This window comes from Mastigoproctus giganteus, chromosome 2, assembly GCF_048544385.1.
Source record: "Mastigoproctus giganteus isolate SK-2022 chromosome 2, ASM4854438v1, whole genome shotgun sequence".
Taxonomy (NCBI): Eukaryota; Metazoa; Arthropoda; class Arachnida; order Uropygi; family Thelyphonidae; genus Mastigoproctus; species Mastigoproctus giganteus.
The window spans coordinates 74,042,042-74,058,240 of record NC_143576.1 but is presented as its reverse complement, the minus strand read 5'-3'; the positions used below and the strand labels follow the sequence as shown (position 1 = coordinate 74,058,240).

General features: G+C 39.2%; 1 protein-coding gene across 2 annotated transcripts in view; it reads left to right on the top strand.

Annotated features, from left to right (window-relative positions):
• Frmd5 (FERM domain containing) overlaps positions 1 to 16,199 on the top strand; it is a 433,883-nt gene that overhangs the window by 163,698 nt on the left and 253,986 nt on the right. For both annotated transcript variants that reach the window (XM_090368524.1, XM_090368523.1), the window contains exon 6: positions 12,938 to 13,061. In XM_090368524.1, coding sequence (XP_090224650.1) covers positions 12,938 to 13,061 — 124 coding nt within the window. The remainder of the gene's footprint in view (positions 1 to 12,937; positions 13,062 to 16,199) is intronic.

The window sequence follows — 16,199 nt, the reverse complement described above, 5'->3', positions numbered from 1 at the left end:
ACCTCTACTGACTCGGAGTCATCAGCGTTAAGATCTCCTGAGGTTTTTAAAACATTAAAAGGTCGTAAGGTTCCTTTGACCCCTAGGGTTGTGCCTCATGGAGACAGGGACATAATCAGTAATATAGACAAAGATAATCTAGTTTGCCCCCCTAAGTTAATTGTGGAATCATCCACGTTAGTGGAGCCTGAGGGAGTAGAAGTGTTTGATCCTTCATCTGTATCAGATAAGAATCGGGGAGAAGAAGTGACTCAGAGATGGGAATCGATATTGAGTTCCCCACTTGACGATGATCCCGTTTCTGGACGGGTCCAGGAGGTCTCTGGAATATGTTCTGCGGTTTCAAGGATTAAAAAAGCCCTCACAGATTTTTTGTTTTCCGAATCCTGTGGGGTTACTGCTGTTGCTGCTAGTCGCATCTTGGGCTTCTGGGCAGATGTGGAAGCAGTGAATATGACTCTACTAGTGGACAATGAGCGCTTAAAGGTACGCTCAGCTGAGCTTGAGACTCGCGCAGAACTTTTTAGTAATTTGTTGAAGATGCAGACCGAGTTAGTAAGTTTGAATCCTAGATATAAAACATTTGCAAAGGTTGTTGGAAGTGGTTTGATTGGAGAGGATGAACTAGTTTTATCGAAGTCAGTCGGGAATCGTGAGAGTGCTCGCGGTTCTGTTCGCGGGGCTCCCGAATCCCAGTCTGACCCAAATAACATCGTTATTTTTCGTCCACCAGAAGGCTCTGAGATTGACTCTAGTCTGAGCGTCAAATCGACAGTGACTGAGGCATTTAAAAAAAGAGTACAAAAACATGAAAATTAAAAATATTCGTCTATTGCAAAACAAAGCAGTTCTGATGGAGACAACTTGCCAAGATGACGTAAGCAAGATAACTGAGAATTTAACATTTAAACAAGCGGGTTTGTCGGTTGAGAAACCTAAGTTTTCCAATCCAACTGTGTTAATTTATGGTGTTCCCAAGGATCTCACAAAACAGGATATACTTGAGGATTTGTATTGTAAAAACCTTCAGGATTTTAATGTTACTCAGGAGGAGGTTAATCAAGAGGTTTCCTTTAGGTTTAATTCAGGTTCGGGACCAAATGTTACGAACTGGATTATAGGATTTAGCCCTCGTCTCTATAAATGCTTGTTTAAGAACAACACAATCTTTTTGGGATTTGGATCACACCGTTTTAGAAAATTTACTGTGGTCAGCAAGTGTTTTCGTTGCCTTGGCTATGGCCATTCTTCGCTGAACTGTTCACATAAAACGGTGTCATGTGGCCACTGTGCAAATAGTGGTCATATTTATGCTGAGTGTCCCAGCAAAGAGAGTTCCCCTAAATGTATCAACTGTAAGATGAGAGGTCGCGACCACGATCACTCAGTCCGAGACAATAAGTGTCCAGAATATATCAGAGTTGTTGAGATGACAGACAGGAGAACATATAATGAGTAACGACAATTATTTTCAATCTACCACAGAGAACTTAAATCACTTCACAGGTTTAAAAGTTTTGCAGATAAACGGACAATGGTCTCGTGCTGTAGCTGATGAAATTCGTGTTGCAGCTTTTGAGGGCGAGTTTGATTTGGTTTGTATTCAGGAGCCATACTATACGGCCCAAGTGGGAGGACATGCATACAAGGTTATGGGATACCCATCGTCATGCCGAGTTCTTGCTGCTACATATGTTCCTCCAAAGTCAGCTATGGTGGTTTTGAATCGGGATATTGTATTGACGGCCATTACTAATGAATGTTCTGCAGATATAGTATGCACGATGGTGGCACTGAGGGATCTTTCCTTTTGTTTGGTTTCTGCATATTGTTCTCCTTTGGCAGATTTTCTGGTTTGTTTGCATATCTAGATAGGATTTGTTCGAGGTTTGTTGGGAGTGGACTTGATACTGGCTGCGGATTTGAACGCTAAATCTCATTTTTGGCATAGTGGTGTTGTTGATTCTCGTGGATCTCTGTTGGAAGACTTGATTTTAACACACAATTTAAGTGTACAGAATTTACCAGATAAGCCTTTTACTTTTTCTACTTGTCACAGCCAGTCAAATATTGACGTGACTGTTGTTTCTTTCGGGTACGCGGAGAGAATACTGAATTGGGATGTGCATTCTGATTTGTTGAACAGTGATCATAGAGCTATTTCCTTCTGTGTTGCTCCTGATAATATGCGGAGGGATTTTGGAACTGGTACTTTGAGAAGATTTTCTATGGAAAGAGTTAAATGGGATAAATTTGGTAGTTATTTGAAATCAGTGTACAATGATGAATTTGTATTATCCCTGAATAATTTGAATGCAGAAGAGTTGGTAGCTCACGTTGAGTACCATTTGTTTCAAGCCACGTTGCATTGTGCTAAAAGAAAACAATCTAAAGTAGTCCCGGTACCATGGTGGTCAGTCGAACTGACTGTTTTGAGGTCTAGGGTGATGAGGGCTAGAAGAGAGTTACAGCGAGGCAGACACCTGTCTGGGCGGGATGTGGAGTTGCTCGCTGGTAATTATCGATCTTTAAGCCGACAGTATCACAAAGAAATTGCTCGAGCCAAGCAGGAATGCTGGCAGAAATTGGTCAAGGAGGTGGGAAATTCGGACCCTTGGGGTCTGATTTACAGAATATCACGGGATAAGTTGGTACGAGGTGAAATTTACAATACTGTGGTGACCGAAGGGGTGGAAACTGATGATTGGTTTAGTACTGTTCAACGGATAGTTGGGGAACTTTTTCCTGAGGATGTGTTGGAGTCGGATACAGTTGATCAGGCCAGAATACGTCTGAGTAATCTGGTGTATGATGGTTCATCGGAGATAAGTTTATTTTTGTTGTTTGAGCTGGGGATAGCCACCGCGAGGTTGAACACTAAAAAATGTCCAGGGTTGGATCTGTTAGAAAATAAAATTGTGTTGAAGTTTTTTGAGGTCTGCCCAGATGTATTGCTCAAAATGTATAATAAATGTTTGTTGGAGCGAGTGTTCTCGAGATCGTGGAAAGTGGCTCTTCTCAAGATTCTACACAAGCCCAGTAAGCCTTGTGACGATCCTCAAGCTTATAGGCCAATTTCGCTTTTATCAAACCTCGGTAAGCTGTTCGAGAGGTTATTGCTTCCTAGAATAGTTGACGTCCTGACTGTTCGTAATGCTATATCGAATTTTCAGTTTGGCTTCAAGAAGGGTCATTCGACCGAGGAGGCAATATTGACATTAATTAATCATGTGAAGTCCTCTTCCGAGAAATATGTTTTGGTTGTGTTGGTAGATTTTGAAGGTGCTTTTGACTCCGTGTGGTGGGAGAGTGTTCTGAGTGTTTTGAGGAGGTCTGGCTGTGACCGGTATTTATATGGAGTAATACGTTCATATTTTAGAGATAGATTGGTAAAGGTATGTGCGAAGTACCTAATGTATAGCTATTATGTAGGCCGAGGATGTCCACAGGGATCAGTGCTGGGTCCAATTTTTTGGAATACCGTACTGGATCAGTGGTTGCAGAAGTCTCTAGCTATAAGTTGTTTCCGTGTGGCGTACGTGGATGATTTGATTGTGGGGGTCCCGGGTGGATCTAGAATTGTGTTGGAGCATAGAATACAGGAAGTTTTGGTGGACCTTGCTGATTGGGCTGCCTTGAACAAGTTGAAAATTTCATCCACAAAAACTAAATTCATGGTATTTAAAAATCATTTTAGTTATAACCGCCCACCTAGAGTAGTGTTAAACGGAAGGCAAATTCCTTTTGTGTCCAACATTAAGTACTTGGGGTGATACTGGATGACAGGATGAGGTTCCATTTACATGTTGCACATTTGAATGACAAAATAAAGAAGTTTATTTACTCAGTTGTACGAATTTCAAGAAGAGAATGGGGTCTTAGTAAAAAAACTGAGTTTATATTACAAGACGATCTTTTTACCAATTATTGCTTATGCTGCCGGTGTGTGGATTGCGGATGTGTTCAAGGCCAGAATCCAACGTAAGTTAATGTCGTTGCAACGTTCTATGATACTGACTTATTTGTATGCACCACGGACTGTGTCTATGGTGGCACTTCAGGTGATTGCTGGATTGTTACCTCTGGATTTATATGTGGTCTATAGAGGAATGATGTATGCGATGCAGAATGGTATTCCTGCACAATATCTAAGGATGTCATTGAATCTTACAGCTACAGTTAAGGAGGAGAAACTTTGAATTTGGACTGGGTTGGTCGGAATATGGAGAGCACGGTGGAGTTCTTCAGAGGTGGGAGAGATAACCAGGAAGATCATTCCTGTGGCAGATTTTGCCATTACTAAACCGGTGTTGTCGTGGTTCTGTCCGTCTATGTATACCAGTTTTTTGCTAACAGGTCATGGGTCGATCAGAGATAAACTGTATTCTCGAGGGTTGGAGCCGGATCCATGGTGTTCTTGTGGAGTGGCAGAGACTTGGCAGCATATTTTGTTCTCTTGTCCTTATTATAATGCTGAACGGTGTCTTTTGGGAAAACAGATAGCTAATTTTAATGAAGATAACGTACATAGATTGGTGCAAGGAGTTAACAACTTTCAGGCCTTACAAGAGTATGCAAATGCTGTTCCCTAAAAGATCTATCATACGAAACCTCACGGACATTGAATTGGCCGTCTACAACCAGAATCTTCATTGATTGCATCAGGGCTTGGGAGCTTCAGACCTGGAAGCTTTTGGTCTGGTCTGGGGCTCCTGGGCATGGACCACTTAAGTGGTTTTTTTTTTTTTTTTTTGTTCGGCTGTTGTTCAGTTCTTGGGTTTGGGCGGCCCAAGGCTGGACAACTGGCACTCAACAGTCTAGCACTCTCTCTGTTGAGTGTTTAATTGCGCTTTGGCGCTTCAGCTTTTAAAGACAGAACCAGGTCCGGCTCCACATGTCCAGGGACGGGCATCAGATTGCAGTTGAAGAGTTCAGCTGCTTTCTGATGGCAAAGTGACCTGACATAAACAACATACTACACTCACAAACATCTCTCTTATATTTACTTTTATTCTTTCCTATTCAAAATTTCTTGTTTATACACTTAACTTAGCTTAGATTATGAACTTAACTTAACATTTTTTTTTTTTTTTTTACTTTACTTCTCTTTTCAAAAATATGTTTTGTCTTCTTATTTCTTAGCTATCTTTTTATTTATCAGGTCCACTTTACAGATTTTCTGTTTTAAATGATTTAGGTGGAGATGGGCATTTGCCTGGGAACCACCCTGAACCAGTACACACACACACACACACACACACACACACACACACACACACACACACACACACACACACACACACATGAAGGAGCGCGGAGATGGGAGAAATCCCAGGTGCCGTCCGACACGAACATGTCCACATGAAGGAGCTCCGGAAGCAACGTTGGGGCAATTGAATGAGTTTTCTTACTGATTAGTAAGTGCCTTTTCTGTGAGATACACGGGAGTTGCTGACTCTTCTTTTGCTTGGTGGCCGAAGGCTATCTTGCTGCTCATACCTCCAAGTGGTCCGGGGTGGGCAGGTAAGGGGGGAACCCCTTGTCTGGCTAAACTGAGCTGACTGTAGAAAGGAAGAGGCTCATTTTTCTGTTAGATTGAAATTTTTCAATCTCAAGAGGAGGTGAATTTTTCCTCTCTTGAGTAGTTGAGGAGCATTTCCGTGCCCTCTCAGAATTTTCTATTGAGTTGTGTTAGAGCATTTCCGTGCCCTCACAAATTAGTCCTAGTGTTGAAATAAGGGCTATCGGGACCACCATTCGTTTAACTTGGGTAGTGTTGTTTTTAGAGTACTTAAGGATAGATTTCCTTGTACTGTTAAATTTTCATTTAAGTTGCGTTGGGATTGAGTGCTCCCTGGTCCTTTACAGTGTATCTCTGTATATATTGTAAATAGTTGTTAAATACTATTATTGGTTTTCAACTTTTAATTGTATATAGTAAAATTTTATAAATATACAAAATGTCATCTTCTGAAGAAATCTTAGAGATGATTTGATGGCAGCACTGAGTGGAATTCACTGAAGAAGAGTGGGAAGAAATTACTCGAGAAATTTTGTCCCAAGCGCAAGAACTGGCCTGAAATCGAGGTATTCACAGGAAGAACTTTGCAAAGAACTCCAGTAAAGTTCGACGTCTCTATCAGGTCTCTTACAAGATTCTCAGAAAGGGTCCAAGAAAAAGAAAAGTAAAGGTGATAAGAATACTGATAATTGCTCTGATGCTGGTAATTATAGTAATAAAGGAAGAAGTAAGAAAAGAAAGAGGAAAGAAGAAAATACTGTTGGAAAGCCTAATAAAGATGGTTTTGATAATGTATATGAAACAAGGAGTAGATTAAAGGCCTTTTTATGGGATGTTAATAGTAAAGTTCCTACAGCAGCTATACGGATGATAATGGATATGTGGGATGCAATAGAAAAGAAAGCACTAGAGGTCCATGTTGAAAATGAAATTTTAAAAGATTGATTATAAAGAAAGGAGGATAAGCAAGATAAAACATATGCGGCTGTGACTGAGATGCATAAAGAAAGTGATAAGAAAACATCAAAAGTTATGTTAATAAAAACAACAAATGATAAATATAAAACAAGTGAGGAAGTAAAGATGGACATCCTTAAAGAAGTAAGACCAATGCTTTCAACAGTGAAGGTAAGAAGCAATAAGAGATCATAGAGTACTGATTGAGGCAGATACTAATGATGATTTGGTAAAGATAAAAGCGTGTTCCAAGATACAAGAACTGGGGTTGCAATATAGCATACCTAAGCCTGTGAGTCCGAAAATTGTGATCTTCGGTGTTGAACAAGATGTACAGAAAGAAGAATTAGTGAAGCAAATCTGGCAAGAGAATTTTAAGGAGTATAGTATTAGTGAAAAGAAGATACAGGAAGGAGTTGAAATTTTACCAATGAACAGAAATAAAGCTACTCAAATGAATAATTGGGTGATTGAAGTTGCACCTAGTTTGTGGCATATTATTTGTGATAAGTCTAGGTTATTTATTAGATCGTCCATGTGTAAATTTAAGGAAATTTTTACAGTGACTCAGTGTTACAAGTGTTTGTTATATAGTCATGTCGCTAAGTATTGTAAAAGGGAGATGGTGTGTGGTCACTGTGCTGGTATTGATCACTCTTATAAGAATTGTCCCAATCGACGTAAGGAGCCTGTGTGTTGTAATTGTAAGAAAAAGGGTGTAGATGCTGCTCATGCTGCTGTTGATAAGAAGTGCTCAGAGTATCAAAGGGCTTTGGAGTTATACAAAAAGAAGATATATTATGAATAGACAGATTAAAATTCTCCAAATTAATGCCCAGAGAGCTAAGGTGATAGCTCTTGAAATAAATAGATATATGGAACAAGAAGATGTTGCTGTGGCACTTTTGCAGAAGCCATATTCTGTACAAAGTCAAATTAGGGGCTATCCATTAAGTTATAGAGTTGTAAGTGAAGGGAAATGCCCAATGACAGCAATTATAGTTAGAAATAAGGGTATTGTTATTACTAAGATCCATTCCTTGTGTAGTGAACAATATTTATATATTGAAATAATTGGTAATTTTTGAAAATGTTATGTTGCAATGTTGTACTGTCAGCCATCCCTGGAAATTGAACCTTGTATCCAATATTTAGATAAATTGTGCAGAATTATTGGCTCTTGTGAGGTGGTAGTGGCCATAGGTTCAAATGCCAGTTCTCCTCTCTGGGGAAGTGATGAATCTGATGAAAGAGGCACAATACTTGAAGATCTTCTTGCTTCGTCAGAAATGGAGGTGGCTAATGAACATCCGCCAACTTATTCTTCAGTACACAGGCAGTCATATATTGATGTAACAATTGCAACGCAGACAGTATATAGGAAAATAAAAGATTGGAAGGTGATTGAGAAATGCACTTCGAGTGACCATAATGTTATCTCCTTTACTATATCAAACTATAGTAATAATAGAATTTATAATGATATGGAAAGATTTAGAGTGAATGAAGCAGCATGGCCAAGATTTGACCATCTATTTATGATAGGTGTAGATCAGGTAGATTGGAAAAATTTAACTGTAGATAAATATGTGAATCGTTATCACTGGTAATAATAAACTCCTGTTGTGGTAGTATAAAAAGAAAAAAAGTGTGGACATGCCAGTGTTTTGGTGGAATAGTGAATTGACAAAGTTATGAAAAGAAATGTTTAAGTGGAGAAGATTACTTCAAAGATGAAGAAGAAATAGGGACAGTGAACTGAGTGAAATTTATAAGGAATCTCGAAATGACTTTGTCCGTGCTGTCAATAAAACTAAAGTTTAAAATGGCGAGAATATGTGAGGGAGCAGGGATAACAAGATCCATGGAATTCAATTTTTAAACTTATTAATGGTAAGAAAAACCACTTAGATATTATAAGTACTATCGGCAATCAATCAAGTTTTAGAACTACATGGAAGAAATCTGTTGACAGGATATTGAATGAACTCTTTCCACACGATTCGGGACAGTTGAGGCCAGATCAGAGGCAAATTATGGATAATAATGAAAGGTATAGATCCTTAGAAGTTGAAGAAAAATTCACTTTAAGTGAAGTAAATGAAGCAATGGACCACAAAACTACAATGGAACTTGTGGTTTTTGGTCACTCGCACACTAGCAAGACTTTTGAGGATTTAATGGACGACTGTTTACTACAGCAACATGTTCGAGAAGCAAACAGAGGGAGTAATACTCTTGAACTGATTATCAGCAGTGATTATTCATGCATTAAGAATTTGCGGATAAAGGAACCACTGGATGACAGTGATTACCATGTACTGATGCGGGAATTACTTAAAGATGTAATTACCATCGAGGCTGAAGGGAAGGGCTTTTGCTTTCGTAAAGGTGACTATAGTGGTCTCAGACAGTTTTTAAATTCTGTATAGTGAGATCAACTGATGATGTCATCAATGTTGAATTCTAAATGGGAAGCCTTCAAGGACTTAATTTAGGAGGCTACTAGTCTTTTCATTCCAACTAAGAAATACTGTTCGAGGTTTAGGTCTAAATGGATGTCAGATGAATTAATGAGGCTCGTGGCAGAGAAGGAAAATGTATGGGATGCATGTAAAGTATCATGTGACATAGAAGCCTATGACAGGTATAAACTAGTCTGTAATCAAGTTACAAAGGAGGTTAGGCAGGCGAAGGCAAATTATGAGAAATCTTAGGCAAAGGATGCAAAGAAAAAGAGCAAAGAGTTCTTTACTTATGTAAACTCTAGAAGGAAACGAATGAATCAGATTGAACCACTTAACATAGATGGGTTGACTATTGATGATCATGCTCAGGTAGCTGACAAACTGAATGACTATTTTGCATCTACATTCACACATGAGGAGTCATTCATTGAGCGGAGTGCCAGAAGTTACTACAGGGAACTAAGTGATTTTATAATAACAGAGCATAGTGGAGGAGAAATTGTTGAAGTTAAACATAAGAAAGGCACCTGGTGTGGATGAGATCTATCCAGTTATATTAAAGGAGGCAGCAAAGGAAGTAAGTAAACTCTTGCCATAATTATGAGAGCTTCCTTGGACTCAGGGGAGGTCCCCATGGACTGGAGGTGTGCAAAGGTATCACCAATTCACAAAGGGGGTTCAAAAGGTGACACAGACCTGTTAGTTTAACCTGTGTTCCGGGGAAAATAATGGAATCACTGGTTTAAAGAAGCATTGCAGGATCATTTAGAAAATACAGCAGTAATAGTTAAGACACAGGATGGGTTTGTTAAAGGGATGTCTTGTCTGACCAATTTGATTGGATACTATGATGTGGTCACAAAGGAACTCAGTGCCAAAAATAATTTTGATATCATGTACTTGGATTTCAGGAAAGCTTTTGATACTGTTGCACAAGGAAGACTACTGTACAAATTGGAGAGGTATGGCCTTAAGGGTAAGTTGCTATAACTGATAAAGCAATGGTTGAGTGGGAGACGACAGAGAGTGGTAATCAATGGACACTGCTCTTCATGGATAAATTTTGTTAGTGGATAAATTTTTCCCAACACCGAAACCAGGGTTCGGTGTTGGGCCCATTGTTGTTTTGTATATTTATCAATGATATTGATGAAGGTACATCAGGTTTAATTTACAAGTTTGCAGATGATACAAAGTTTGGCAGGATTGTTAACGACAGTAAAGACAGTATGCAACTCCAGCTGGATTTAGGTAAGTTGTGAAAATGGACTGAGAAGTGGCAATTGAAGTTTTAACATTGACAAATGCAAAGTACTGCATATGGGTAGAGATAACCGAAGAGACATGGACATGTGTTTTTGTAAGGGGCGCTCCTAGAACGTTACTTCAACTCCACCTCGTATCTCTGTGAAGAACAGTATCACTACAAATGGGCCAGATATATGTGTGTGACGTAGGTTTGTGTGTATTATGTGTGTGTTCTGTTCTGGCCACTTGGCTACCCAGAAGCATGAGTCACCTGGACAGATGGTTCTGGGTACTCGTCCACACCACAGGAAAGTGGGCCAGTCCCAATAAACGTACCGTCTCTAAAGAGACTTTGACCCACCTGGTGTTGTCAGCAGGTGGGCAGATTCCTCTAGGGGCCCACTCCAGAGGGGGGGAGAGAATTTAGGTTTTCCCCGTGGTGCAAAAAAATATATATAATAATAATAAAAAAATAATAAAAAAAAAACAGTATGACAGCAACTCCGAAGAACGCAATAAGGAGAGGGAAAAAAATAAATAAATAAAATTAAATAAAATATAATAAAATAAAAATGTGATATTACTGTAGAACGCGAAACAACAAAACAAAAATAATATATATAAAAAAAAAAAAACCCAAAGAGAAACATACCAACTCTCCGGAACTGCACTCGGCGAGGTGGAGAATGAAAAAGACCCGGGGGGTATTTGTGCAGTCAAATGTGAAGTTCGCTGAGGAGAGCAGGCGGGCTGCCAGGGCAGGTCGTGGAGTTTTGTCAATGATATATAGAAATTTTGCTAGCAGGGACAGGGAGGTGATTATGGTGAAAGAGGCCTATGCGCTCCGGATTCATATTATTGAAATGAAAAAATTATAATTCCTCAGAGCGGTTTAATACTAGAACATACATACAAAGAACGGTTAATCTACAAAAGAGCTTTTGGCTGAGTAGACAGCCTTCTTCAGTTAAACAGAAAATATATTAAATGACAGTTAGAATGGAGATGTGCACTGCCAAGTTGGTGCGTGAGGCGCGTGGCTAATTGTTTGAGGTTGAAGTTTGTGGCTGTGACGTATGGTGGTGACGCGGCCAGAGTTTGTCTATGGACAGAATTATTGCTTCTGTGATGGAGTTAACTTGACAGCCACTGTTCCTGTTCAAAGAGGTATCCGAGCATTTTATGTTTAATGATTCCAACCAGGTGCGCCGTAGGTATTGGTCTATCGCATCTCTTGCCGTGACTGCACTAGCTGCTACTTTGGAGAGACTGGACGTCGGCTCGAGAAATGTCTCTCAGAACAAAAAAGGGCGATCCGTTTGGCAGATCCGTTATGTGGAATACTCAGCTATTGCCGAGCATGTCTGGACAACCCACCACGACATTGACCCACACCGCGATGTCGTGGTTGTGGACAGGTCCCACCATTACCTACGGCTCACCTGGTTGGAATTGTTAAACATAAAATGCTCGGATACCTCTTTGAATAGGAACAGTGGTTGTCAAGTTAACCCCATCACAGAAGCAATAATTCTGTCCATAGACAAACTCTGGCCGCGTCACCACCATACGTCACAGCCACAAACTTCAACCTCAAACAATTAGCCACGCGCCTCATGCACCAACTTGGCAGTGCACATCTCCATTCTAACTGTCATTTAATATATTTTCTGTTTAACTGAAGAAGGCTGTTTACTCAGCCGAAAGCTCTTTTGTAGATTAACTGTTCTTTGTATGTATGTTCTAGTATTAAACCCCTCTGAGGAATTATAATTTTTTTTATTTCAATAATAGGGAGGTGATTATCCCGTTATACAAGGCAGTGGTCAGGCAACACCTAGAGTACTGTGTATAGGTGTGGAGGCCTCATTTTAGAAGGAATATAGAGTTGCTAGAACAAATATAAAGAAGGGCAACAAGATTGGTGAGCGGAACAAAGAGGTGCTCTTACCAGGAAAGGCTTAAGTTCTGCAAATTTCAGTGCCTGAAGAGTAGGCACCTGCGAGGTGATCTGATTGACGTGTATGAGGCCCTGAATGCTGATGGGATTCTTCTTCTTGCTCAGATTAAGAACCCAAGGGGGCACAGTTTCAAATTGAGGAAAGATAGTTGTAGAATAGATGTGCGGAAATTTTCCTTTATCAACGAGTAGTTGATTGGTGGAACGGGCTTCCATCTTTTGTTGTGGGAGCTAATAGCCTAAATAAATGCTAATAATGGGAGAGAAGACGTATCTGATGTGATTGATTTATGGCCTGATTTATCTCAAAATCTTACAACTTTTGGTAATAATTGGAAATAAGTTTAAGGACTTTTTGTCTTTTTATAATTTATATCTATAAAATCTAATTATTCACTTTCAGAATTAAATAGTGGCAGTGAAAGATTGTTACAACAGATGCTCTTTTCATTCTCTCATGTGTAATTGATAAAAAGTTTTGGTTTTTTTTTTTAGGAGCATTAGCAACTAAGGCCATATTGCTCCGGGATATGCGGTGGTCATTCCCTGACCTTTCCGCATCCTCCGCATTTGGTGATGACGGGCTCGAACCCCGGTCTAATCAAGAAGCATGTGCTACGCACTGCTGCTCCTTCCCACCTTGCTACGGAGGCGCTTATTGATAAAAAGACATCTCTTTTAATGAAGTTAGGAAGTAAGCACTTTACTGATTTCTGTCATTGATAGAAAAATGCTGATGATTTATTTATATATATACATATTATTATTTTTTTCTTTTTATAGCGGAATTGGGAGATTATGATCCAGATGAACACGTTGGCAATTATGTTTCAGACTATAAGTTACTGTTAAAACAAACTCCACGACTAGAAGAAAAGATTGCTGAAATTCACCAGACTCAGCTAAGGTAATTGTGAAAGTTAAAATTAGTCTGGTAACTAGTGTGACTACATAAGGTAGTTAAAAGATTTCTGATGTTTTTGAGATTTATAAACAGTGCTGACTACAAAAACATTTAATTTTTTTACTAAGTATTTAGCATTGGTAGTGACAAATGATACAGAAAGGGAAGCTTAAGTGTAGCCAAAGAGGGGGGGGGGAAACACTACCCATATATATGATTTGTCTATGCCCTTTAATAATTCTTCCTTAAATTTATTCATGCTACCCACTTTACAACACCAAATTGAAGTTTGTTTCAACAATCAGTTATTCTTTGGATGAAAGCAGATTTTCCCTCATCTATCCTACAGCCACCCTTTTTTCAATGAAAATTTTAAATTTGTCCCTTTATATATAAGATGTATAAGAGGCCTCTGTAGCTGTGTGGTCAGGAGAGGGAGTGCAGTAGCACACTCTCATTGAGTAGACCAGTGTTCAAGCCCCTGACTGCTAAATACGGTCGATCTGCCAACCCGAACTGGACCTGCATGGCAGATTAAGGTCCATTCCCCTCAACATGAATTGTTGAGGAGGCTTTCATCCTGCAGTCAGTTGATAATGGCTGCAGTTTTTATGTATAAGGTGACTAGATGTTCTGATTTTCCAGAATTATCCTAAATTTGGATGTAATGTTCTGGTGTCACCAAAAAAGTTTTGTTTTGTACCAGTTTTTATTTAAATCTGTTTTTCTGAACTAGATATACAATGTTAAAATTAATAATATATGATTTTGTTAACTTAGAATGGCATTTAATATTATCATAATTAATAACAACACAAATTTTACATCTAACGTTGTTGAAGTAGAAGGATGTTGTAATAAAGCATTAATACAAACTGTATATTCCTCTCTACTTAATCATTCACTACTTATAGACATCATCAGTAAGTAGTGCACAATATTGATTATTTCATGCCTTAAATAAACAGTCATGCAGAAGACATCTTGTATAATTTTTAATAAAGTAGAGTATCAAATATTTAATTTTTTTCTCCATTCAGCAAAATGCTTGTGTAAATGCATGTTTACAACGAACAGTGTTTAAAGGGTTAGACATTTTAATAAAGAAAAGGTGTTGCCTCATTGGAAAAGTGGAATGGACAATATGTATGATATTTTTAAGTACCGGACATGGTTTTTTTTTTTTAATGAAAACCACAGACATGAGGGGTATTATAATATATAGTACTTAGTGCCATGCATGGGTAGGCGGATGAGAAAATCATGACCCGTTTCATCAGTATTCAATATATTATGAGCATGCAACAAGTATTGATGGCAGACCTTTTTTCCCATTCAGCAATGGTTTCCAAAATAACATCAGTGGACTCCCAACAATTGCTTTGAGGGAAATGTTGTGACATCTATGAAACTTACTTACCCAGCCATTAGACACTTTAAAGTCAATTGTGCCAATTTCTTTAACAATTTTTAAAGATTTGTTTTGAATCGTAGACTTAGAGATGGAAATATTTTGACTGTGTACCGGACCAAACCACTTAAATAGTAGTAGTAGTAATAGTGGCATGTGATGCAAGAAAGAAAGTGTATAAGCTTATGCAGCATCAGCCAAAAAAAAAAAAAAAAAACCCACACCATTCCCTCCAAATGCCTGTCCAGTTCCTCCTTAAATTTATTTAACCTATCAACTTCCACAACGACAGATGGAAGTTCGTTCCAGCAATTAACCACCCGCTGGCTAAAGGCAAATTTCTGCACATCTATTCTACATCTGTCTTTTATTAATTTGAATTTATGCCCCCTTAGGTTAATATCCTTGTCATCTGAACAAATGAAAGGATCCCATCAGAATTCAGCGTGCTCAACCCATTCAAGGCCTTATACACCTCAATCAGATCACTGCGCAGGTGCCTAGTCTCCAGCCACTGCAATTTGCAGAACTTAAGCCTCTCTTGGTAAGAGGAGCCCTTCATTCCCCTCACCAATCTTGTTGCCCTTCTCTGTATACGCTCAAGTAAATCTACGTCCTTCCTAAAATGAGGCCTCCAGACCTGTACGCAGTACTCAAGGCATGGCCTGACCATTGCCTTATGTAGAGGGATAATCACCTCCTTTTCCCTGCTAGCAAAATTCCTATATATCATTGACAAAACCCCATGACCTGCCCTGGCAGCCTGTCTGCATTGCTCAGAAAACTTCATATCTGACTGCACAATTACCCCCAGGTCTTTTTCATTTTCTACCACCTTAAGTACCACACAATTGTTATGTTTCTCTGGGGTTACTTCTACCCATATGCAGTACTTTGCATTTGTCAAGGTTAAACTTCAGTTGCCACTTCTTAGCCCATCTGCCCAAATTTTCTAGATCCTGTTGCTGTAGCACACTGCCATTACTGTCACTAACAACCCTGCCAACATTTGTATCATCTGCAAACTTAGGTACTAAGCCTGATATACCTTCATCAATATCATTGATAAATATACAAAACAACAGTAGGCCCAACACCGAACGCTGTGGGACTCCACTAATAACATTAGTCCACGAAAAGCAGCACCCATTGATTACCACCCTCTGTCTTCTCCCACTCAACCATCCTTTATACATTGTAGCAACTTACCCTTAATACCATTCTGCTCCAATTTGTACAATAGTCTTCCATGCGCAACAGTGTCAAACGCTTTCCTGAAATCCAAATATATGATATCAAAATTATTTTTTGCATCCAGTTTCTTTGTAACCACATCATAATATCCTATCAAATTTGTCAGACAAGGCTTCCCCTTAACAAACCCATGCTGTGTCTGAATTATTGCTGCAGTCTTGTCTAGATGATCCTGCAATGCATCTTTAACCAGTGACTCCATTATATTACCAGGAACAGAAGTTAAACTAACTGGTCTATAATTACTCATGTCAACCTTCGATCCACCTTTGTGAATTGGGGATACATTTGCACATCTCCAGTCAGTGGGGACCTCCTCTGAGGCTAAGGGGATGTCCAACTTGAATGCTTCCCACTCATAATTATGGCTAAAGGTTTGCTTAGTTGCTTTGCTGCCTTCTTTAATATCACTGGATAGATCCCATCCACCCCAGGTGTCTTTCTTATGTTTAACTTCAGCAATTTCTCCTCCACTT